The 27,194-nt window shown below is 38.1% G+C and overlaps 1 protein-coding gene across 5 annotated transcripts in view; it reads right to left on the bottom strand.

Annotated features, from left to right (window-relative positions):
- Positions 1 to 27,194, bottom strand: part of SLC26A7 (solute carrier family 26 member 7) — a 125,608-nt gene that overhangs the window by 24,189 nt on the left and 74,225 nt on the right. For all 5 annotated transcript variants that reach the window (XR_006212848.1, XM_007084335.3, XM_042972865.1 and 2 more), the window contains 6 exons: positions 21,879 to 21,956; positions 20,769 to 20,864; positions 11,402 to 11,508; positions 10,301 to 10,367; positions 6,688 to 6,825; positions 1,969 to 2,017 (listed from right to left, as the gene is read on the bottom strand). Coding sequence is in view for 4 of the 5 variants with exons in the window: in XM_007084335.3 (XP_007084397.1) it covers positions 1,969 to 2,017; positions 6,688 to 6,825; positions 10,301 to 10,367; positions 11,402 to 11,508; positions 20,769 to 20,864; positions 21,879 to 21,956 (535 nt within the window). In the remaining variant the exon portion in view is untranslated. The remainder of the gene's footprint in view (positions 1 to 1,968; positions 2,018 to 6,687; positions 6,826 to 10,300; positions 10,368 to 11,401; positions 11,509 to 20,768; positions 20,865 to 21,878; positions 21,957 to 27,194) is intronic.

Below are 27,194 nucleotides of genomic sequence, written 5' to 3'. Positions count from 1 at the left end.
TTTTTCCATTGTACTGTTAATGGATATTTCAGTTGTTTCTAGATTTGGGGAATTATAAAGAAAGCCTATCCTTCTTTATACAATCTTGTATATGTTTCCAGATACAAATATTAACAGATTCCTTTTCCTATTGTCTTTAGAAGTACAAAAATTAATATGTCAGCATCTTCTGTTTTTTGAGTTTATGTAAATGGACTTGGAATTTTATGGAACTGCTCTTTTTTACCCTACTACATTTTATATAAGACATTCAATTTCCTTTATTGTATAAGTATACCAAATAATAAGTATATCAAATAAAAATTCAGTTGCATAATACACCACAATTTCTGTGTTTATCTGCTACCTATTCTGGAAATATGGGTTGGTTTCAGGTTTGGACAGTTACAAATACTACTGTTGTGAATATTCTTGTTTTTGTAATTTGCTGTATACAGGCTCTCATTTCTTCAGGTTGTCTGAGTAGGAGTGGAATTGGTGGTCAGAGGGTAGGTATATCTTTAACTTTACACAATTTTGCCAAACTGTTTTCCAAGGCAGTTATAATAGTTTACACCCCCACCAGCATTGTAGGAGACTTTTTGTGCTACATCCTCAGGAACCCTTGGCATCCTCATACTTTTAAATGTTTACCAATAAACCACATAGATATATACGCACATATACATGTATATATTAGTGGATAAATGCAAATTAAATCCCCTAGTTCTCCAGTAATTACTGCGAATGACAGTCAAGCATATTCTTACATGTTTACTGGTAAATTTGAAAATGGCTGTTCACGTATTTTACCCATTTCTATTGGGTCATCTACCTTTCGTTATTCATTGATTTGTAGAGGAGTGCAGCCCTTTGTCCACATTATGTGTTCTACCTATTCTTCCACTCTGGCTTATCTTCTCATGCTTTATATGGTGGCTTTTGTTGAACAAAAACTTAAAAATAATCTAGTAAAGCTTAATGGTCATTTTCTTTATGCTTAATGCTTTGTATTTCTTGTGTATTTTCTCCTGTCTTCTCCTCTAAATTTATATTTTGTCTACCACTCTTAGGACTTTGATTCACTGGGTACTGACATGGAGATATGGTGTGTGAATTACAGTGAATGATTTCATTCATTATAGGTACACAATTGTCTCATCATTGTGTATTAGCAAGACTATCCCTTCCCTACTGCTCTGCAATGCCATTTTGTCACAAATCAAACATCAATAAGTGTGAGATTTTTCTACCCTTCTGGGCCCTCTCCTTTGTCCTATCGATCTGTTAATTTATCTTGGAACCAGTACCACACTGCATTGATTATTAGAGCTTTATAACATATCTTGAGAGTTAAGAAAACGTTCTCTCATACACTTCACATATTTCATGAGTGTCTTGCCTATTCTTGGCCTTTTGAGTTTCCAAACAAAATTTAGAATAAGGTTGTCGATTGCCATTTAAGTGTCCTAGTGGAATTTTAATAGGAATTTCATTTATATTTATAAATAAATTCAACATAAATAAAACTGACATCTCTTCAATGCTAAGCATTCTAATGGACATTGTAATTTGCTTCTATTTATTAATAAACACCATTTACTTAAGTATTGCGAGTATTTTTAACACCCTGTGACAAAGTTTACACTTTTCGTTCTGTGTAGGCATACACATCTTTACTTAAAATTTACTTCTACAAGAAAGCAGGAGGTGAGATAGAAGGAGGAAGATGAAGAAGGGAAGGAGGAGAAGAGGAAGGGAGAGGAGAAGGAGGAGCTGGGGAGGAGAAAGAAAATGGAGGAAGGAGAAAGAAGTAGAAATAAGAGGAGGTGTGGGGAGAAGGGCAGAAAAGGAGGAGGAGGAGCAGAGAGAGAAGGAAATGAGGAGGACAGTAGAGGGAGGTCCAGTGGCAGGAAGAGGAAAGAGGACCTATTCTCTGGTCTATATTCAAGTCAGAACACTTTAATTTTTTTTTTTAAGCTAACTCACCATTGCAGTTGCCATTGGATAGAGAATTGAGCAACGTGTTTTGTTCACACTGAAAGGAAAATAAATATAAGGAAGAATAACATTATAAAAATTCATTTCTGTCCCTGAAAACAGCACATTTTTCTTTTCTCCATAAATAACAAAAAACTAGGCTCTGATAATATTTTCCATTAGTCTTTTTTTTTTCAGAATGATAAATACAACAAACTGAAATAATAAAATAATCAATGGTTCTAAGTATTTATTAACTTGGTAGATAATTTATGCTACCAAGTCAGACTATCTTGTTTAGAACATTTTCTGCAAGACTAAGTTTGTTTTGATTTTTGATCAAGTTAAACGTTTGCATGTGCTTTCGTGTAGTGTATCCAATCAGAAATTAACCTCATTAACACAACATTCCCTAACAGAGAGGCATTGACCATATATTTCATATTATATTAGAGTTAACTGTTCACCGGCAGCTCCATGAAAATGCCTGAGAAACATTATTGATCTATGGAAATGCTGGAAAATGAAAATAATCCTTTATTCTAAAATTAAAGTTCTTTGAAATTGTCAATATTTGATGCCTCTAATGAGATCGCATGCTACCTACTTCTCAAAAGATTTATTGTCATTACTGTTGTTGATGATGACGACGATGATAGCAGTTGATATTTTTGACTACCTACTATATACCAAGGGCTTTATGTTAATTATTTAATCCTCAGAACAATCCTATGGAGTTGCTAATCTCATTTTCCATAGGAGGGAGCTAAAGATTGCAAAGGTTAAATAACTTGACCAAAGTCACAAAGTGAGAGAGAACCTAGGCTAAAACCAAAGCTCCTACCTTTCCGTTCAGAACCTCAGGCTCCCAACCACTACATTCTACTGCTTCTCACACGAAATCCATTTCTTCCTCAAGGCTGACTAGAGAACATCTATTTTCTCTTCTTGATACCCAGAGATGCAGCTCATATACTTTAATTCTGGCTCTGACAGTTATCAGCTATATTTCCCCCAGGTATTTTACAGTTCTGAGTCCCAGTCTCCCTTTTTTGTAACATTCACGTAATGCCACTTACATCATGGGGCTGGTGATGATTAAGTAACAGCCTAATTAAAAGGACTAGCCTCTGAGAGACATTCAAAGAATGTGAGTTTCCTTTCCCTGCTCTTATTTTTAATCCTGTCTGAAATCTGTGCAAAAGAATTTCAAGTAATTTATGTAGATCCTCCACCCTCAGAGAGGTGAAGCCTAACTCCACACTCTTTAACTGTGGGCTGCACATAGCAATTTGCTTCCAAAGGCTACCATAAGGAAAGGGTAGAGACAGAGTAACTTTCCAACCGGGAAACCTGACAAATCCTACCCCAGGTAGGTGACCAAGGTTAACAACAGAGCTACATCATATTGATAGTATATACCTTTGACATGATATGATGAAAATGGAACTTCATCTCTATACTTTTATTCCTAAAACCCCATATCCCTGGTCTTACCATGCTAAATTTCAGTAGAGGGGCATTCTACAAAATACCTGAACAATTCTACTCAAACTGTCAAGGTCAGCAAAAATAGAAAAGTCTGGGAAACTGTCACAGGGAAGCAGAATCTAAGGAGACAGGACAACTAAATGTAATGTGATGTCCTGGATGGAATCCTGGAACAGAAAAGGACATTTGGCAAAACTAAAGAAATCAGAACAAAGCAAGAACTTTAGTTAATGATAATGTATCTGTTTTGGTTCATTGACTGCAACAAATATGTTACACTAATGCAAGATGTTAATAACAGCAAAAAACTGTGTGGTACAGGATATATAGGAATTCTCTGTACTAACACTTCTCAACTTTTTTGTAAGTCCAGAAGCTTTCCAAAAAAATAAGTCTATTAAAAAAAAACCTTGTTTAAGCAAAAGAAACTTTTGGATAAACAGCAGATTGAAACTTGCTTTGTAAAGTGAGGTCACAAAATGATGACTATTACGGGACTTTCTATAACCTATACAATGATGAACATGAATCCAATAAACACTAAGACTCTGAGATCCTCCTGAGCTTCTGTATTCAGGAAGATATTTAATAATGGTATATGGGAAGTATATTGTTGCAGTATAACAAAACAGGAAATCCTTTTTCAGTTTGTGTTTTGAATATGATGCGATTCTTCTTGCCCTAGGATGTTTTAAATGCCCTTCCATTACCACCATCTGTTGAAAATGTAGCTGTGAGAGGAGACCAAGGCCCCAGCAGAGCACCCTACTTTAGGAACTGTGGACCACTATGCAGAGCCCTATAAAAGGAGTAAAGATGCAGTAGAAATTAATTGATGCAGACTCGTGACTGTAAACTGAACTTGGAACAGGTGCATGGTCCTTAAACAAGAAGTTGATATCCTAGGTGGACAGCGCGTGACAAGGATAATATGAGATGCCCCAAAGAGCATCCATGCTACCCAAGACCACCCATTCAACCATTCTGAAGAAAGGTCTATTCGTGATTCCTCAGATATCAGACCTTCCAGATTACCATCTGAATGTTTATTGTACCCTTCGAAACTCACAGTATGTAAATACACACAATATTTGCATTATTCTCATAGTGAAATGTCCTCTCAAGAAATCATTCCTTATCATTGTAGTTCTGAGTGAAAGAATCCCTTTGGATGTCATTATGTACCAGTAACCCAGATTCAATGAACTCTACCGGATTATCAGACTCAAATTTCTGAAGTCCCAAGTTGGTAAAATCATGTATGTGGTACCTCCTCACAGAAGGCTGTGTCAGTGAGGTTTATTTCTGACTTCATATGCTACAAGATGAGCATATGCCGATTGTCGATTCTAAAAACAAGTTGGAACAACTTTAGTCTTGCAGGAGAATATTCTAAGGAAAATATTGTCAACTATCAAAAAATAACTACTTGTAAGAATATTCACATCAGATACTCCACTAGACATGATAAGGCCTACAAAGAATCATACATTGATACATTGAAGTAAATCTACATTTTGGCAAAAGAAGACCACAAAGTTCTTGTGGGTTAATTAGGTTATTTGGAAGCCCGGACAAATTTTCCCACAATACTGTTGTGCATGGTGGTTGTCAGCTTATGTCAGCCACAGGAACCTACCTATCTCATAATACAGCTAAAAAATGTACTTTTTTAAGGCTTTAAAAAAAGAGGCCTTGTGGGGCGCCTGGGTGGCTCAGTGGGTTAAGTGTCTGACTTCGGCTCAGGTCATGATCTCATAGCTCGTGAGTTGGAGCTCCACATTTGGCTCTGTGCTGACAGCTCAGAGCCTGGAGCCTGCTTCAGATTCTGTGTCTCCCTCTCTTCTGCCCCTCCCCTGCTCACACTCTTTTTCTCTCCCTCTCCCTCCCTCTTTCTCTCTCTCTCTCCTTCTCTCTCTCTCAAGAATAAATAAACATTTAAAAAATTTAAAAAATAAAAATAAAAAAGAGGCCTCATATCCAACATGAACAACTAGGAATGTATATCTACCTTTGGCATGAGTGCAAGTTCTTCTCAATCCAAAGTCACAGGTGGGTTCCTAATAATCTGAAGAAAATGACATCCTAAAGAGCACAGTGAGAGGAAAAGACAGGGCTGGAGATACACAGGCAGGGCCAGCCTTGTGGGTCTGCAACCTGTGTAGTTACACAGGGTCCTATGCTTAGAAGGGTCTTCTTGGTTTAATGCTCTCTATTGCCATCTTGAAATTCTTAGCAACTGTTGAACAAGGGAACTCGTATTTTCATTTTGCATTGCACCCAGCAAATTTTTATAACTGATTCTGTATTTAGGGCCTCTATGGTGTGGATCAGTATGAGGCCCAGAGACAGAAGCATAAAGCTGCAAGGAACAGGAATGAGTTACTAAACAGCTCCTGAGCCACTAGAAATGAGAGAGTTAGTGCCTCCTATGTACCTAAGTGACTGGGGATAATACACACTCAAGGATATAAGAGAATGAGATCTTTGTAATCTGGAGTAGTCATGGAAAGCTTCAAGGAGAGGCTATTATTTGCATTCAGTCAAACTAATAACATTAACTAATGTTTTATAGTATTGAGTAGGCCAGGCAGTATTCTAAGTGCTTTCCATATATTAACTCATTTAATCATCCTGATAATAGATAAGGAAACTGAATCACAGAGGGTTTAATAATAAACTCAGTTAAGTTCTTGCAAACTCAAGCAGCTTAGTTCCAAAGTCCATGCTCAGGGGCTTAAGGATTCAAATAATTACAGGTAGCTATTTACATAAAATCATCCTGATGCACATTTGATGTCTCTGTAAATTAAGATAACTTGTGGAGATAAAGAATGCTAGTTTTTTATAATAATAATATAATGATGGCAACAGTTTATGCTTCTCTGAAGTCATTTATCATATTCTATCTCTTTTAAATTTGGATCTGACTCTTCTTTCTCTTGGTAAAAAGGTCATTTAAAATAAATGATTTGTCTTTTTATTTTTCTCAGGGTTATAGTACCTAGTACACATGTCCACTATATATATGTTGAATGAATGAATAAATGAACAAAGGAATGAATGACAGTGATTACCTAAAAACTAATTATAAGAACCAAATAAAAAGTATAATACAATATAAGTTTTGATGAGGGAGTGGTTTCCAAAGACTCTTGTATTATATTCCATGATACAGATCTTAGTATCACAATATAAGGTTATTTGTAGTACAGTAATAGGAACTAGCTTCCCTACCTTGCTGATATCATCCAGTAGCTGGTTGTTGGCATTTTCCTTTTGGATTATATTCATTAGATCAGCATGAAATTTCTTTGCATTCAGGAAAACAAGTGGGTTGTTTATTGAGATAATTTTCACCTGCTGAAGAGTTTCCTTTTAGAGGAGAATAGGAATAAATTCAGAGTTCTGATTGAAATAAAAAAGGATAAGTCTATCCAAACAGTCTAAATCTTACAAATCCAGATGTCACTCAATGATGGAAGAATCTCTTAGCCAAGGTTTTCATTATTAAAATTTATTTGGAAAAGTTAGTATACTATCATGCTTCTTCAGAAAAATATGTATTTCCTGTTTCCTAAGAAATATTAACAACCTTGAGATGAGTCTGCATCTTTTCAGAAAATGGCATTTATTCCCACTGATTTGGGGGAGGCAACACCCTAAGATATCCAAAGAGTACCAGGAAGACCTACTCTTCCAAAAGTACCTCTTCCATACAATCTAGAAACTAAAAATTCATTCACTTAACCATCCGTATTTTTTTAATGAAAATATGTCCTAAAGGATCAACTGTCAGTCATTTGCCTCATAATGATATAGCTTTCTTTTGGCTGGAATTATAACCTTACAAGGGACTGACAGTACTAATTAGAAGAAAGAAACCAAGAGATAGTATCTGGAAGGTAGTTTCACTTTGGGCAGGCCTAAATTACACTGGATTGCCGGGATGCAGGTAAGAGATGCAGGAAGGGAGAAGGAAAGTTTCCAAACAAAAGGTGCCTGTTCTGGCCATTTCCCAGGTCTTCCTGGCAGCAATTGCTGATATGCAACTCAGACCGTGCTCTCCACGACATTTGGGGCAGGGGTCTGACGAAGAAATGGAGAAGATGGTGAATTCTGTCGAATAATTCCTTACCAACTAAATAAAGCAATACTCCTTCAGGCTTTAGTACTTGCATAGAAGAGAAAGCCCAGGGATTAGTGAAGCAGACAGGCAGATAAAGAACGATAAAAACAAACAAAACACAACATTAGGTATGTGAATTTGGACAATTCATTTGACGACTCTCAGCTTCCTCATCTTTTAAAGTAGGTAAAATTTTAAACTACATAATCTCAAAAAGTTTCCATAGCTACGCAACTGATTAAACTCTAGAAAGTGATATTTGCTACAAGTAAACAATTTCAGAAAACAAAAACTTATCAAATTAACTTTTAATCAAGAGTAAATCTCTTACAGAGAGAGACAAATCAAGAAACAAACTTTTAATTGTAGGGAATAAACTCATGGTTACCAGAGGGGAGGAGGTGGGGGTTGGGTGAAATAGGTGATGGGGACTAAGGGTGCACTTGTGATGAGCACCGGGTGACGCAGGGAAGTGTTGAATCACTGTAGGTACACCTGAAACTAATATTACACTGTATGTTAACCAACTGGAATTTAAATAAGAACTTTAAAAAAAAAAGAATAAATCTCTCACAAACCAAAAATAAAACTATTCTTGGGCTTGTCATATTTAGTTATCACAAAGCCCCACATCTTAAGATCGACCCACCAATCACATCACATGATTTGGCCAGTATGTTGTTTTGAGTTAAGAGAATTTGTTTAAATAGCACGTATTGGTTGAGGAATAGAGATTCAACTTGTGTCAGGAAAGAAACTCTCAATGGGGTTGAGTTCACCCCCCCAAAGCGGTGTCCCAAGTTCAGACGTGTGTTTCATGTGAAGAAGGTGGAAAGCACGGATGGAGGAGAGGAGTGACAGAGCACTGCCATGCGTGAAGTTAGCTAAAAACCCCACCTAACAGCTCATGTTCCAATCTTGCTCTTAGTGTTCTTTTCCTCCTATTTTTGATACAAAACATTAAATAGTTAGTGAATTGTAGTGTTCTAATAAAATTAAGCTGTCCATGTGACAGTTATGATTCAGGTGTGTGACTACACTGGAAATAGTCAAGGTTTAAAGATATGGAAGAATTTTGGCATGTTTTTCTTCCTACAAATCCCCTCGTTCACTTTCCCACATGTTTAGTCTGAGAAGAAGGTACAGATTGATAGAATTTATTAACCAGTAATCTTTAAGCTGAAAAATGGCCAAACTCGAATTGTGTTTCAAACCTAACAATGTCAAGGCTAATGTACACAGCTGTACGTGTAGGGTGGATACAGACTTTAGGGACCCTAGAGCCAGTTTGGGACTTTCTGTGAGCACTAAATTCTCGTGGAAAATTAAAAAAAGAAAAGAAAAGAAAAGAAAAGAAAAGAAAAGAAAAGAAAAGAAAAGAAAAGAAAAGAAAAAGTTATCATTGGTGGAAAACTTGAACCTGGGACCGTCTTAGGGCTCTGAACTCTCGTAGGCCTCTATGAAGTAAACTTTTTCACACTTAGTAAAAACACAAGCCAGGAGTACCTGGGGGGCTCAGTAGGTTAAGCATCTGACTTTGGTTCAGGTCATGATCTCACGGTTCTTGGGTTCGAGCCCCACATCAGGCTCTGTGCTCACAGCACAGAATCTGAGCCTGCTTCAGATTCTGTGTTTCCCTCTCTCTCTGCCCCTCCCCCGCTCATGTTCTGTCTATGTCTCTCAAAAATGAATAAATGTTAAAGAAATCTAAAAACACAGCCATAATGTATACAAATATTGAGTCACTATGTTGTACACCTGAATCTAATACAACAGTGTATGTTAATTATCCTTCAATTTAAATACACACACACACACACACACACACACACACACACACACACACACATTTCCCTGGGTGTCACAGAAAGACTCCCGGTGCTACTTCCTACTTCTAATCTACTCAGAAGTACTCTGACAATTGGTCCTTCCGGTGGGAGCCCAGTTCTCTTTGTTCTGAGGGCAATCATGAGGTACCAAAACAAGTACATATGAAAAATAGAGGGGAAAAAAAGGTTACCCAAGCACTTACAAAGCAGGTTGAAAGTGAGGCCAATTTTTTAATTGCTAATATTTAAGTCAACATTTTTTTCCTCACTTTAAACTTGTTTTGGTCATCCTTCAGGACAAGAAACTAGAGCTCAAACACAACTGGCCTGCCCAAGCATGGACAGGGCAAGACAATTTACATAAGCTGTTTCCTTAAAAAGATGGCCTCTGTGCAAGAAGCCAATCCTATTGGCACTCCATAACCATTCAATTACCCTCTGCTAATAATACAGTCTCACTGACTGTGTTAAAAATAATAAAAGCAATAGCATGATCCCACCTTGCTTTATTTCCTTCCCTATTCCGTATCTTCTTCCATCATTTAATTAGGAATAGACTGTTTAGTTTGACTATTTTATGCAACTTAGCTAGTAAAATAGAGGTTTCCAATGCCTCAACTAATGTGGGCCATGATTCCACTGTGAGATATAATTCTAGAAACCATGCTATCATCTTCTCTGAATGCTAACACAAGATTTTTTTGTTGTTTGTTAAATTAGTTGTATGTCAACTGCCACACGTATGGTGGTCACACATACCACTGAAAATTCATGCTAATTAAAAATAAGATAATCATGTATTTAAAGTCATACTTTACTTATGGTACCTTAAAGCTATCTGAACTACAAATATTGTTAATAATTACACAAAGGAAAAGAAAACTAAACTTACGCCATCCGTTTCTGTCTTCACTTTAAATTCCATTTCTTTCATGTTTTTTATACTCAGAGTCTTTGCTCTAGAATTCAGGCAGACAAAAAATAAAATGTCACTTCCTGATCACTACATTAAGAATGAAAATGCAAAAAGGATGTCATTTTATCTTAACAATTAGAACATACCCATAATAGTTAAAATTTTATATCGTATTTGTGCATAAAACATGGGTAAATCTCTATTTCTCTGGGATTCTCAGGAATAGAGTGTAACACTAGAGACATCTGAGTAGAGGTTAATAAATATAATTGACCTCATCTGGGTTCCCAGAGCCCCATCTCTATAAGCCATAAGAGGCAGATTGACAAAAAGAATTATAAGAGAGTATATGGTGTTTGGGGAAATCTTGTTTTAGGGGAAAAAGAAGTAAAGAGAGAGTCAATGGCAAGATAGGACCAGATACTGATGAATCTACACAGACAGATTTCTACAGAAATCTTTTTATAGAATCTACACAGATAAAATGTAAAAATTTTTGAAGTATATTATTTCACAAAGAATTTCAAGAGAAGGATGAGACATGAGTAGAAGCATTATCAGATGAGGAACACTGAGAAAGTAGAAAAAAGAATTGGTCAAAACAGGGGAATGGCTTACAGATGTGCAGTAACAATCTTCAATATATGATCTAGAATTCTTCAGTAAATTATCTAGAAGAAATCTTTATATGTATAAAAATCTGGCTTCTGAAAAATTAAATTTACTGAAGTTATCTAAATGATCTAGATTTTATATGGTCATTGAATAATATGTCCCCCTCACTTGACTAAAAAAAAAAAGAAAAACCAGCTCCATGATATAGTTTGGCTGTGAGTTTATTTACTTTGATATCAAGATTTTATATACTCTATAGTGTGGACAAGATATTTCTCTTACTTAAAACCAATACTGTTATGTATCATTACATAGATAAAACCTTTTCTTTTCATCTCTAATTCTCTGATGCCAAGTAAAACACGAGAATAGCACTAAATATTCCACACAAATCAAAGTAACTGGCAATACCATATACTTTGCTACTGTGTCAAAACAAACAGCATTTAAGTAAGATCTTACCTTGGGAAGCGACCAATCACGATAGCTATGGTGCAGACCACACCAAACAACAGCCCCACGTTGGCAGCAAAGCATATTGTAAATACGTATGTACTGACCCAGATGCCCTAGAAAAGAAACAGGAAACCGAAGATGCAAGTCCTTTGGTATTCTCTCCTCTTATGATCGTTAAATTTCTCACCATCTTATTCTATAGCATTCCTGTAAACAAAACCCTCAGCAAGAACAGATTATTTAAAAAGTGGTGAACAGAAGCCCAGGAACACAGAAACAAATCCTGGTCCCATGAGACTCTCAGCAGGCAAAGGTGGGGAAAAGGCACATTCTTTTATATCTAGAAACTGCCAGCCCTTAGTTCAATCCCCAACAACACTTTATTTAAATATCTGTAAATAATTGGTTGATGTGTATGATTCAAAAGCATTGCCATAATTTTCCACTGTTTTCTCGTTTAATGTAATAATACTACAAGCAATTGTTAGCAGATTTTTGGTCATTCCCAACAATTTCTGTTTTCTAGGATTGCTATACACAGAACTAATGTAGTAAGACCCTCAAGCCCTAATGGTTAAAACAACTGACTCAAATACTACCAAGGCCACCTTTAGATCAGCTACTCTAAAGATTATTATACTTTTATTTGCAAGAGCCAATTTCTTATGAAATTCTGAAAGCTAAAAAATCTGAGCCAACTTAGCCATTGGAAATATTTCAGAAGATTGCAAGAAAGATCTTTCTCTCCTTTAGTTGGGATTCCAACATTATTGCAGTTTTGTCCACTACCTGAAGTTATAATCAGCAACCAAATACTGTATGTAGTTGACATTTCTAAGTTTGTTACTGACAAAAAAAAAAATCTTTAAAAGCAAAATAATTTGTGAAGTCCAGAAGGTTATATTTTTTAAACAGAAACTCCTGCATTTATCAAATTGTAGATCAACAAAATATTCAAACTCTCTCTTTCCCCCAAATTATCTGCATTACTTTACCTATGCATACAATTCCAAGTTGACTTCTTTCTGTCCTAATGTCTATATTATCACTTTAAAACATCTTCAACAACCTAATTCAATTTATTTGCAAATGAAAAAGTTAGAAACCTCTTTATCTAATCTGACTATAGCACAGATTCTTGTGGTGCTGGGTGAGACCAGTTTGAAGCAAATGTTTCTAAATAGCATTTTTTACTCAAAATGCTTTTCCTTTGTATTATTTATCTAAATGGAGCTTGAACTGTTTTTCACGATGGGTTATTTTGAAAACCTAAACCATTGGACACAAATGGAGGAATTTTTTATCTAGAAAATTCTTTTTGATATAGAAGAAACAACCATTCTGGCGTAAAAAAGAAAATATACCATTTTTTAAGTTTATGTATTTATTTATTGGGGGGGGGGGGAGGAAGGGGAGGGACAGAGAGAGAGGGAGAGATAGAATCCCAAGCAGGGTCCATGCTGTCAGTGCAGAGCCAGATGCGGGGCTTCATCTCATGAATGATGAGATAATGACCTGAGCCAAAATCAAGAGTCAGACACTTAACTGACTAAGCTAACCAGGTGCCCCAAGAAAATATATCTTAAGTGTTCCCATGTTCAGATCCATCACCAAGAAATGTAATGCTAAGTTAGCACTTATTATGACATCATCCTCAGCCTGTCATCCTATAGGTAGACACAGAGATGTTTTTCCTCTAGTCAGGCAAAAAGACAGTCATTTGAGTCTCATTTGTATAAGTGTAATTTTTCCTCCCTAGTGTATTACAGTATGCTTCATCCCATACAAAATAAGGCTGCAAGTTTTTGACCATTACTTCAATTTGCCATGATTGCTTTGTTTCTTACTCATCTCCTAATACTGACTGAACCGCCTGGGTGTGTCAGAACAAGACCTCACCAAAAGCTTGTAAGTCCCAATTCCTCATGGCCAACCTCCGTGATTCAATATAGCATAGGGAACTGAGGATCCTGGTCCCTGCCATTTAAAAAACCGCAGGGCCCAGAGGCCTTGATTTATCAAAGCAACCAAAAATTTTGGTACCATCTGGTTCTATTTTTAAAGCATATTTACTTTCCCACAACATCATCTATTGTGAGTTAGGTTCCCATTGCTTAGTTGTTTCCCAGGGCTACATTTATAGTTTTGAAAAAAATATCAAATGTAAATTAACAACATAGACCAGTAAATAGTTCCATTGGTTAGAGTAAGTCCCCACATGGTTCTGTAACAATTTCAACTAAAGATCCAAGTGTTGTTTTTCAGTTATAAGGAATTAGTTAACTCTCAGGCCCCTATTTTTTCATTATGTGTTACCACCTGATCCCTTCTCTACTGGCACTGATAGCCTCTAAACACAAGCTAACCCCAAAGCTGACCTCAAGTCGAAAACACATAAACACATAAACCCTTGCACCACTGAGCAGCTACTCAATCGCTTTACCTCTTCCTGGTCTGTTTTGGTGATTGATACACATTATTATATTTCTGTAGCTGTGAATTCTATTCTCACTGTTCAGTTATTCAAACTCAGCTCTGAGCTAATGAGTCAGGCCTCATTTTGGATTCCTATTCCCTCATTACCTCAGGGTTTTGATCTATAACTCAAAGTGGAATCAGTATTCAACTGTAAAAAATTTTAAAGAAATAAAAATTTCTAATTTTTCATGTGATGACTGCTCACATGACTTTTCAAAACATTTTTTTTGAATTTTTTTTTTACATTTTTTAAAATTTATTTTTGAGAGACAAAGAGAAGCAGAGCACAAGTGGGGAAGGGGCAGAGAGAGAAGGAGGCACAGAACCCGAAGCAGGCTCCAGGCTCCGAGCCGTCAGCACAGAGCCCGATGCGGGGCTCAAACTCACAAACCGTGAGATCATGACCTGAGCCGAAGTCGGACGCTCAACTGACTGAGCCACCCAGGTGCCCCTCACGTGACTGTTTAAAATTTCAACCTTCAAATTATTTTACATATACACACATCTTTGGTAACTCCACATCCATGATGTTTTAGACATATTCCATCTATTGAGTAATCTGGATGTATTCTACCCTGGGTAATGTAACCTATATCCAAAAAGTCTGTGTAATATTCTGACAATAAGTGCTCTGCCCAGATCATATCCAGGTCATCCACGGCTTCTCACTGTTGTTCCTTAGCAACTAAGAGATACCTGTCCACTTCAATCTTAGGAGGGCTTTGTCAAGCTAAACCCAATGTTTCATTCAACCATCATGCGTTTGCTATATCCTCGTCACCTTTCTCAACCATACTTTTTGCCCACACCATACTATTTACTCCAAATTTTCAACTATCACCTCTACATAGAGACTACCAATTCTGAGCTATTAAACCATTTATCAAACTGTCTACCAATACCATCAATGAACTCAGTATGTCCAAATGCAAACTCAATAACTTCCCCCCCATATCTCCCCTTCCTTCAATGTTCTTTCTGTTACATTACTAATATTCTTCAAGACACTACAATCAGAGGGGCGCCTGGGTGGCTCAGTCAGTTGAGCGTCTGAGTTTGGCTCACATCATGATCTCGCGGTTTGTGAGTTCGAGCCCCGCGTCGGGCTCTGTGCTGACAGCTCAGAGCCCGGAGCCTGCTTCGGATTCTGTGTCTCCTCCTCTCGCTGCCCCTCCCCTGCTCATGCTCTGTCTCTGTCTCTCAATGATAAATAAACATTAAAAAAAATTTTTTTAAAGACACTACAATCAGAAACCATGGAATCATATTTACTTTCTCTTCTTTTATCTACTTGTCCAATCACTTCCCAAGTCCTATCAATTATTAATAAAAACTTATCTCAAACCATACCATCTTCTCAATTCACTGAGACTGCCTTAATTCACACTTTACTATGTCTTGCCTAGACTATTCTGACAGCCTATTTAACTTCCTGCTTTTGTTATCAGCACTGTAAGCCATTTGCCATACCGCTGCCAGGATTATATTTTTAAGTATAGATTTGGATAGCAGATTTAGATAGTATATTAAAGGCATTTTTAGTCTACTACCTTCTATTAAAATCCATCCAAAACAATGTAAAGAATGAATGTATAGGGAGGAAAACCCAGTTTCAATGAAACAAGAACATGGTCACAACTCTTAACTATAAATTATGGTGTAGGGCGCCTGGGTGGCTCAGTCAGTTAAGCGTCCGACTTCAGCTCAGGTCACCATCTTACAGTTCATGAGTTCAAGTCCTACTTCCAGCTCTGTGCTGACAGCTTAGAGCCTGGAGCCTGCTTTGGATTCTGTGTCTCCCTCTCTCTCTGCCCCGTCTCTGCTCATGCTCTCTCTTTCTCTCTCTCAAAAATAAACATTACAAAAATTTAAAATATGGTGTAGATTTGACAAATACTGTGAAATTTGGATGATATCAAGGAGGACACTGGAAGCCAACACATTTACCCCCAAATTTCAATCAATTATAGATTTCTTGAAATGAATGTAACGGCTTTTTAAATTCTATATAGTAATATTTTGATGAGAGCTCTAAGCTCTTGGGGCAATGGTGGGCCACCACAGAAGGAAATGCATGCATCTAATCTATATTTGATACCATAGAAAGAAGAGCAGCAAAATGAAATGCCATTTGTATCGCTTGCATCCTTGCTTCCTAAGGGTAGGAGACTGACAGAGGTGAAGCCAGGTGAAGAATGGAGAGAAGGCAGCAAGTGTCAGGTCACAAGAGAGCCCATGATTGTGAGGCTTTGTTTCAACAAGGGCCAAATCTTCTGATGACATACCTACATCAGAGCTGTGGGCTGCTCTAGTGCCCTTCCCACATTATTTTTCAGCAAACAGGTCCACTAAAAATGCACTATAATCATAAAAGAATCAACAAGGGACTTATTCATAGAAATGGGGGAAAGAAAGAAAACAATGAAACAGAGACAGAGGGTAGATTTAGACATGTAATAGGCAATATAATCACATACAACACACACACACACACACACACACACACACACACACACACACACACACATAAATAGATTTGAAAGGTCAAAGAAGAAAAACTGTATTTAAAAAAAAACCTGAAAGATTAAAAAATAAGCTGGAAGAATTCAGAAAAGGATGTGGATGGAAATAAAAACATTAGAGATAAAATCCATATATAAAGCTAAAAAAAAAAGGGTAATCACAACTAGAAATCCATAACCAGAGACACAGTAAATAGCCCAGAGAAACCACATACACACTCCCAAAAATAATCATAGGAAAATGTATAGATACAAAAAGACAAAATAAAGTCAGAAAATATATAATTCATTAAAAGAACATCTAGTTTGAAAAAAAATGTTCAAAAATATATTAGAAGAAAAAATTTGTATATAATTCTTAATTTTGGGATAAAAAATATATGTCACTCTCATAGGAATTCGATACTGGGTATTCAGCCACAAGAAATATTCTGATAATATCACCAAATTCGTGGGCAGGTAAGACTTTCACTGAGCATCCATGCTGAAAAACTAATTCAGATAAGATAACAAATCATGTTGGGGCACGTGGTGGCTCAGTTGGTTTAGTGTCCAACTCCTGATTTCAGCTCAGGCCATGATCTCCCAGTTCATGGGTTTGAGCCCCACCTGGGGCTCTGCACTGACAGTGCAAAGCCTGCTTGGGATTCTCTCTCCCCGTCTCTCTGCCCCTCCCCTGCTCATGCTTGCTCTCTCCCTTTCTCTCAAAATTAATAAATAAACTTAAAAAAAAAACATGTTGACCTGTGATTTCTCTGCCTTATCCCTCAATACCCAAAGACAGTGCCAAGTCTAAACAGTCCTGAGGGAAGCATGTTAGTCTCAGTCAAAAACTTCCTTCTACTATGAAAGAAAAAAAAAAAAAGGGAGTATAAAACACATGAGCCTTTCTTGAAAAACTACTTGTTGATGACATACAGAAAACAAAGAGATGAATTGAAAAAAATAACTCAGGAATGAGAACCTGTATTAAAAAAAAAAAAACAACAACTAACTAAAAGTAACCACTAAATGCCTTCAAACAATCTTCCATGTTCTATAACTGAATGACATCATCTTCCTGCAATGATGTTCCTAACTAGAAACTCAGAAGTAGTTCTAGACTGATGCACTGTATATGATGAATTGGTGGTGAGGACCAATTAATGCAATGTTTTAAATATTTTTCAAGCTTATTTCTTCCTCTTGAACCTCCTGGTCTCAGTTTTGTTCCAGGTTTTCCTCACTTATCTGCCTGACTTACTAACACAGTTTCATCCACCTTCCCTAAATTACTCAAGCAATCCTTCTAATACACAAATCTCATTCTTATTTCTCCTTTCGGTGATTTCTATACCCCATCTGTTACTAGATGTTCTACCCATCATTTCCTGGAAGAAGCCTTCCCTGGCATCTCTTCCCTTCCAATATGGTAATGTGCTCCGTCTTATGTAATTAATGAGTTCCTCAGGATTACCTTTATCTGAGTTACCAAATAAATTGTAATTCAGTCTGCATCTTCTAATTTCTCTATTTCCATGTGCTACTTCACACATATCACCTTTAAAAAGCCATGATCCTCCATCAGTCTGGCTAATTTTAACCTCTTGGCCTGCCGATCAAATACAGTTCCTTCAAGTCTCAATTCACATTTCAGCTCTGCTGTCGGAGTGTTTTTTATCGACCCAGTCCAAACTAAATGGTCCGGCCTCCATTTTTTTCCCAGCTCTGAGCTTGTACATTTTAAAAAATATTTTTAATGTTTATTTTTGGGAGAGAAAGAGCGCATGTGCATGTGCGAGTGAGGGCGTGGTGGAGAGAGAGGGACACACAGAATCCCAAGCAGACTCCAGGCTCTGAGCTGTCAGCACAGAGCCCGATGCGGGGCTCAAACTCATGAGCCGTGAGATCATTACCTGAGCTGAGGTCAGATGCTTAACTGATTGAACCACCCTGGTGTCCCCCCCCCCCCCCCAACCAAGCTTGTATTTTTGCTTCCGGGTCATGTTGTAGCATGCCTTTCATAGTAAGTTAATGTTTCTATGTCTGCTTCCTGCACAAATGTTAAGTGTCGGGAGGAGACAAGTAGTTCTTATTTATCTCTGCATTCCTCATGGCACCCTGCTGGAAGCCGAGCTACCCAACCAGCCTGATGGCACGGCCCAGGCGGTGGACGGATCGGGACTGCAGGGCGGCCCACGGACAGTGAAGCCTCTCGTACTCCCGCTTTTATGTAATTTGGCCTTAATAAAAGCACCTGGGGAATTGTCTGTTGGGGAATTGCCCTCGACAGGCCCCCTGGGAAAAGAACCATTGGGAAAGAAATAAGGTTCCGCCAGGAAATTGTGCGGCCCTACGTTTAGCCCTTGCCACCCCCTATAAAGACTCCTCTACCTAAAGGAAGGATAGCTTCATACGTTTGCCAGCAAAGGAGGGACAAATGGATTTGAAAGCCCCACTCCGGCAACAAAGGAGTGTATCTGTGGGCACAGGTTAACTCCATCCCCTAGGCCCACTTGGCCCCCAGGAGGCATTCCAGATAATGATTGAACCTAGACGGTTAAAGTACAGAATGGTTCATTAGTTCCTAGGTGCATTGTCTCTCTGAGAATGTATAAGGCGTGGGTTTCTAAGGCCCTCTTGGCCCCCTCCTGGCACCAAGGCGAACCCTTTTGTTCCTCAAACCACAAATGGTTTGGGAAAACAACTAAGAGGTCATGTCCCTGTAACTGTTCCACTTGAGGTGTTGAGAGATAGATGGCTTTTCACGAAAACAGCAAAGCAAATGCTTTATAGATTATAGATAAACGTAGATACATAATGAAAATAATATGAAGAAATTAATAAGTGAAGGGCAGGAGGAAACATTATGAGAAAATAACCATGTTATTCCTTGAAGGGTGATTACATATTGGCACATTTTTAGAATTAGGTAATGCCAGAAAACGTAGATGACGTACGCTACGAGGAAATTGCTAACAAATATAATGCCACATTTGCCACAATAAAGCAGCCAGTTCAACACGCCGCTGTTGTCTGTGCCCATTTTTATTTACTTTTTTATTTTTTTTTTAACTTTTTCGCCGACGCCGTTCATCCTTCGGGAACCCCTGGACCTGCTGGAGCTGGACTCCGGCAGCACCCAGCATTGTACTGCGGGAGGGTACTGAGCCTTGAGAGAAGTATTATGAAAGTAGGCACCATCACAAAGTAGGCACCCAAAGTCAGAACAAAGATTCTGAAGGAGGGGGGATATATAGCTAATTGCATTTCAATATGATGAATGTCATAATAAACAGAAGGTACTTACGAAATACTTTACCCATATGGGAAAGAGAACGAATTTTGGATGCTCCCACACGGACACATTTCTCTAGAAATAGTATGTCATACATTTCTGTTAGCGGAAGCCACACTTTATCATTGTTCAGTATGATTTAATCCCCTAATATCCAATTAACATAATGCTCCTCTCAATGTAACCCCTCTAAAACTAAAATGAGACTTTTTATGTTTAGAAGGAATATGGTCACTGTTAAGAAGTTTACCCTATATTGGGACACCTGGGTGGCTCAGTCGGGTAAGCATCAACTCTTGGTTTTGGCTCAGTTCTTGATCTCATGGTTTGTGAGTTCAAGCCCCGTGTAGGGCTCCGTGCTGACAGCACACAGCTTGCTTGGGATTGATCCTCTCTCTCCCTCTATCTGTCCTCCCCTGCTTGCTCTCTCTGTCTCTCTCTCAAAATAAGTCAATAAACTTTAAAAATTTTTAAAAAATATACATTCACCCTATATTAACGTAACACGTTTCTTAGCAATTAATGACAGTTCTTCATATGTCTTCTATTAGTGTGCACTTCCTTGATGAGCTTCACTTCCAAAATCAATTCATAATGGAAATTGAGAGTCTCCAGTCCATTCGATTTAGCTAGCATTTCTTTATAAGTTCTCAAGCAAAAGGGGTGCCTGGGCGGCTCAGTCAGTTAAGTGTCTGACTCGACCTCAGCTCAGGTCATGATCTCATGGTTCTTGAGTTCAAGCCCCATGTTGGGCTCTGCACTGACAGTGCAGAGCCTGCTTGGGATCCTGTCTCTCCCTCTCTCTGCCCCTTCTCCGCCTGCACTCTCTCTGTCTCTTTCAAAATACATAAATAAACTTCAAAGTTCTCAAACAAAACATCAGTCAAAATTGGGACAAAATTCCACTTCTGTTTCTTATAAAGACATATTCTATTTTAATGCCTCAATAGTCTGAAAAAAATAAACAGTAGTTTACAAGTAGCGGACAAGTCTCAAATGGCCAAAACTATTTTTCTGCAAATAAAAATATTAAAAGCTGATTTTGCAATACATGGTCAAGCCAAAGACAGTAATTTTAGGTCAAATATCTACTTACCCAATCAATTTTATCCACATTCCAGTATTTTTTTAAGTCCCGAAACTGTATTAGCATTCCCTTCAATCCCACGACAATAATACTTGCGAGAACACACTATAAATAGGAAATAAGTTGATGAAGAAGATAAAGATTTTAATCTGAATTTAAAAGGACCAAGGTATTTTTGTTTGTTTTTAAAGTACTTACTAGAGAAAAGCAATCACCATTTAGAAGACTAAAACAATACTCATTTTGTTTAGAACCAACCTATTATTGTACTTTAGGAATATACTATCAATTCTAGAAAATCACAGTGTAAAACTTAACGCCATTCTAAAACACAAGAAAGAAAAAAAGGAAAGTCATGAATTATAAGGGTGTATGTTATATAGCTGAATGTACTCTTTAATTATCTACTGCCATTTGAAACTTGTTGCAGAAAATTAAATATTTATATTATATATCTCTTGATAATTGCCTTCAATATCAATTATCTGGTTTCACCTGAAGATATTTATAACTCTCTGGAAAAGTGAACTTGATTATTAGATGATCCTCCTGTGGAAATGATTTATTCTCACTATATGAATGAAGAATTAGAACAAGACAGGATTGAGATGGTCTCTGGCCCCCAGAAGACCAGGAACTTACTTGGGTCACATTGGTGCCCCAGGCTTATGAAAAGCAAGGTAAACACTGGTTAACACTGGTGTTCTGAATCGGTTTGTATAAAGATGTATCAAAGGTGGCAAGATGTATTTGATTTCCTACTCCTTTGCCCTGCACACATTTTTTCCAACAGTCCAAGTTCTGATAAAGCTCTTCCAAAGCCTATTTCTTATAACAGAGATTGCCCAGTTCTCCCCTCCAAATGAGCCCAGAATAAATTTAATTCCACAATGCCATGTTTACACGTGAGCCTAAGAAATAGAAAACAGCCACGGTCCTTTCCCATTCCTCCCCCATCACAGGTGGCCTCTGTCCACCTTCCCTTCATTCAATCATTACTTATGTCACGTGGCTTTCATATGCAGGATCATTGAATCCACTCTCGTAAGACATTTTAATATACGATGATTTCATTAAAAGTAACGTTGACAAGTAGATATTGAAAAAGGACTACTGTACCATGGGCAGCCAGTAAAGCAAAGGTCCTATGGCATAGATGACTATCAGGACAAGAACGCAAGATATTAAACAAGCCACCTGTAAAGTACAAGACAGACAAAAATAAAGTGTTGGACTTTCTTATTATTCCAAAGTTATGGGGGAAATATAATTCTTAGTTCATCTTGATTATAAGAAACCAAATGTTGGTGCATGATTGTTAAACTGCATAGACTACCATTATCTATATTTTGCAGCAGAGGAAACCCAAACGTGACAGCTGACAAACTGGTGCAATCAAATTAAGTCAGTGATGAGAGAAAAGCAATTCCACGCAAAGAAATAGGACACCATCAACTTTTATCACACATCACAGCAATGGCTTTTTTTGTTTAATAGTGAAAGTGACATTTCAATTAAAAGTCCTTTAGCCCATTGTTGTTCAGCTTGACTCTCTTCATTTCGTAGCGAGTTTGAATAATAACTGAATATGCAGCTTAGAGTTTTTTTCTCTGCTGATGATAAATTTCCACCGAAGCATTTATTCTCTTTGGAGTTCTTTGTTAGGAAGGGTTCTAGGATGAAGCAGTTATACGGGATTATAGGAGCAGTCTCCGTAGTGAAATAGGCTTAATTTTATTAATCCTGAAGAGTCATTAGTGTCGTGTTCCAACCAACTCAACCTGCTGACAAAAGGCAATTCAGAACATCTGACCCCTAGCTATGCTCCACTTGATAGAGAACCTGATCTCACAGAAGTGAATGTGCATGACTTAATAAAAACATTTGGCCAAACTGTCAGCCTAACAGGAGAAAAGAGGGCTTTCGTGGGACCACAAAGATGCCCAGAATATCATTATGGAGATAGGAAAGGGAAAGGGATCTATCACAATGGCTAAAATAAAAAATAATATGTAAACGGTCTATTAATATCAAGGGTCAGCAAGGACTTAGAGCAACTGGAGTTTCCAGACATTGCTGGTGGGAACACAGTACAGTAAAACCACATTGAAAGGAGTTTGATGGTTTCTTATGAAGTTATGCATACACTTACATGTGTCCCAGAACTACCTAAGAGAAATGAAACATACGCCCATGAGAATACCTATATGCAAATAATTATAGCAGCTTTATTCATAAACACCAAAAATGATAAATAAGTGAAATCCCACCAATTGGTGAATAGATAAATAATGGTACATCCATACAATAGAATACTACTCAGCAATAAAAAAAAACAGATAATTAATACATGCAATAGCATAGATGAAACTCAAAACCATTAAGCTAAGTGACAGTAGACACTGGCTCCTTTCATATTTGGTGGAACTCATCTCTGACACTCCTCAGCATATAAAGGGGAAAGAAAATCCTTCTGTAGGAAACAAGTCATTAGGGATTTAAGATCACTCATAAAACAAATCACAGTATACCAAACTGTTATAGTACTGATCATTCAGGAATGATTGGTGATTTTTCATAAGAATTTTTTTAATATGAAATTTATTGTCAAATTGGTTTCCATAGAACACCCAGTGCTCATCCCAACAGGTCCTCAATGTCCATCACCCACTGCATAAGAATTTTTAAACAGCATAATATGTCTGACATTCTATTAGGCTGGAGAAAGCAGATCAGAGAGCAGATCAGAGAATTCATTCGACTAGCTCAGTGACTCAGCATGTTTATGGAAAGAAAAGGACACCAGATGCTAAAGTGTATTTCATGACAAAGGATAATGAAAGCATGTACCCTTCTGTGGGCCTCTTCATGCATATACCTACAATGTACCTAAAAATAAAACCCTTCATCTTAGTTGTAGACGTGAACTTTGGCAGCTATAGTCTAAACCCCTTTGGAAGGCTCTGGGGCACAGGGAGGCAGAGTGACTTGGCCAAGATCATAGAGTTCAGGAGTGAGAAGGCATGTGGATTATGAGCCAAGTTGGGATCCATAAAGCCAAATGTATTTTAAAGTTCTTAAATACCTTATAATTCACTGAAGCTGCTATAGAAATTAAGACCTAACTAAATAATTTTATTTAAAAACAGTAAACTACAACTACCTTTGGGCTTTTCCCAAATATTTAACTGATCTTTCGTTCACATGATTCTTTGTATGTACATCAATAATCAAATTGTGCACTCACTGAACTATGATTTCAGTCACTATCAACATGAATTGAGAACTAAATGGATGTTACTTGCAAAGGATGATAAACTATGGGTAAAAAAGTTTATTTGTGTAGGTCTGATGGTAAGTCATACAGTGAAATAGACCAGAGAAGCAAATGGCTTAGGTTGGCTCCTTCAATGCACTTTGCCTCACCAAACGTTGATGCCCTCGCTCACAAGGTAAGTGTACCTAATTGGACAAGAAATCTTTATCAGCTCTGTCCAGTGTCTCTAGTTCATAGAAATCAATGATATAATAGTTCCTTCCCTCTAAGCTCTCAAAATACTGACATTCGTTGTCTCCATAGCGAAGACCCGCAGATGTTGAAACATGGATTTGTAAAAATCTTGGAGATCATGCGGTCCAAATCATCATTTATATATGGCCCACTCAGTAACTGTGCAAAGAGGCTGAACAAAGATCAGATATTTGCGGTGCTATCATAGACTTGTCTAACCTCAGGTTTCTGGAACACAGTTGAGCTGTATTTTCAAGTATGACCCGATTTCTGAGTATCTGGTACTTTGCATATGAAATGTTGCTTTTTATGTATCTCTGATCTACCAAGAGAAAAACTGTAAAGGTAAGTTGCAACCCAAACAACAGAGAACCAGGGTGTCTGGGTGGCTCAGTCATTGAGCGTTGGACTCTCAATTTGGGGCTCAGGTCATGATCTCACAATTTGTGAGATCGAGCCCTGCGTCAGGCTCTGTGCTGACAGTGCAGAACCTACCTGGGATTCTCCCTCTCCCTCTCCCTCTACCCTTCCCTTGCTCTCTCTCTCTCTGTCTCTCAAAAAAATAAACCTTCAAAACAAGAGAGAACCTTGTTACTTTTTTTTTTTTTTAACTCAGAAAACAAACACCACTTAAGTGTCCTCTTCTTAGTAAGTTTCAAGTTGGCTTAGGTTGTAACTAGTAAGGAAGGACAAGTGTTTGCACCCTTAGTCATGTACAGGGCAAACACTGTCTAGGTGTGCTACTCTTCAGTTCTTTCCGGGTCATACTAACTAAATAACTAGAGACATTTTTTTGCTCTAAAATCTAACTACTCATATTGAGTTAATTCTGTATAAAGGATAATGAAATCTACATTTCTTCTTGTTACATTATTACATATACCATATATGTTGTAGGTTGCTTACAGAGGGGACTCTGCAACCATTAGTGTTACCCCTACCTATCTAGACGGCCGGAGGAAGAGTGAGATGCCAGCCATTTCCTTCCTAAATGGTTGCCAAAAGATGCAAAGTTGGTTGAGAGCGCACTATATGCACAGTTTTGTGGAAAGTAGGGGAATGGCCAAAGTGACGGGAAAGGGCAGATGGAGAGAGTGGATGTTGGGTCACGAAGGCTAGACGAAGACAGCTTTAAAGACGTTGGAAGCAATAAGGCAAATTCGAAAGAATAAAGGAACAGAGCTTGGCAATTAGAACCCAAAGGCAATCTGAGTGTTGCAGGAAAACACGCCAGCTGTCGTTTCTGGCTGTGACCGAGCTTTGCCCGCAGCCGACGCTGCCTCTCACCCTTCATGGCTCTGTGAAGTCTCCCAAACTGCCCGCAGAGCACCAGTGTAGCTACTCTGTTGGAAGCAAAGGGAAATGCAGAGGGGAGAGAGCCAGGGCGTATTGTGTGCTCCCTCCCATGATTACCGATCTTCAGAGGGAAGGACAGAAGCAAGACCTGCCAACATTGCTTTGTGCTGGTGTGTCCAGGCAGCCCCGAGACCTTCTTATTCCTAGACATCCATGCTCAGCTGTCAGATCTTAAGGGAATCGCTGTAAAAAGGGCCTCAACGTGTGGAGGATAGAACTGTGTTTGGGCTCTGACTGTGGCACTTGGTAGTAAATACTCGGTATCTTTTGTTATTTCAATTCAAACATTTTTTTTTATTTTTTTTAACGTTTATTTATTTTTGAGACAGAGAGAGACAGAGCATGAACGGGGGAGGGGCAGAGAGAGAGAGGGAGACACAGAATCGGAAGCAGGCTCCAGGCTCTGAGCCATCAGCCCAGAGCCCGCTGCGGGGCTCGAACTCACGGACCGCGAGATCGTGACCTGAGCTGAAGTTGGATGCTTAACTGACTGAGCCACCCAGGCGCCCCTCAATGCAAACATTTTAATTTGATTTTTGGAAGCAATGAAAGGCTTTACCATCAACTCTTTTGTATGTAAAATGGTCCTAAATGCACTAATATTGCCATATGTGACTCTTGGGCATTTGAGATGTGTTTAGTCCTTATTTAGATAGGCTGTAAATGTAACATACACACCAGATTTTGAAGTCTTAGTACAATAGGAAGATAATATAAAATATATTGTTGACAATTTTTGGACAGATTCTTTGTTGAAATAATATTCTGACTACATTGGATAAATCCAAATGTATTATTAAATTAATTTTAGTAGTTTCTTCTACTTTTTAAAATGTGACAACTAGAAAATTTAAATTACCTATGTGGCTCGTATTACATTTCTACTGGACAGCAGTTTTCTTCTTTTATTTTTTACTTTTTTTTTAGTGTTTTATTTAATTTTGAGAGTGAGAGACAGAGTGTGAGTGGGTAGAGGCAGAGAGAGGGGGACACAGAATCTGAAACAGGCTCCAGGCTCTGAGCTGTCAGCACAGAGCCCGAAGCAGGGCTCAAAACCACAAACTGTGAGATCATGACCTGAGCCAAAGTCTGACGCTTAACCGACGAGCCACCCAGGTGCCCCTGGACAGCACTTTTCTAAAGTCTGTGACCCCGAGCCTGGTTTCAAGTGGGAATTTCCTGATTTCAAATGTACTATAAGTCCCAATACAAACTGCATGTATTCACCTGTCCCTTTTTTTTTTTTAAGTTTGATTTATTTATTTTGAGAGAGAGAGAGAGCACATGCAACCAGGGGAAAGGCAGAGAGAGAGAGAGGGAGAGACAGAATCCCAAGCAGGATTCCGTGATGAGAGTGGGAAGCCCGATGGGGACTCAGACTCAAGAACTGTGAAATGATGACCTCAGCTGAAATCAAGAGTCGGACACTTAACTGACTGAGCCACCCAGGCACCCCTCACCTGTCCCTGCTTAATGTCAGCAAAACTGACTAGTTTAATATTATCTAATGTTTTCATTTTTCATTCATTTTTTCCACACATAATTACCAAACACCTACTAGGTGCTGA

This window comes from Panthera tigris, chromosome F2, assembly GCF_018350195.1.
Source record: "Panthera tigris isolate Pti1 chromosome F2, P.tigris_Pti1_mat1.1, whole genome shotgun sequence".
Taxonomy (NCBI): domain Eukaryota; kingdom Metazoa; phylum Chordata; class Mammalia; order Carnivora; family Felidae; genus Panthera; species Panthera tigris.
The sequence above is the reverse complement of the archived record's forward strand: the minus strand, read 5'-3'. Positions and strand labels throughout refer to the sequence as shown.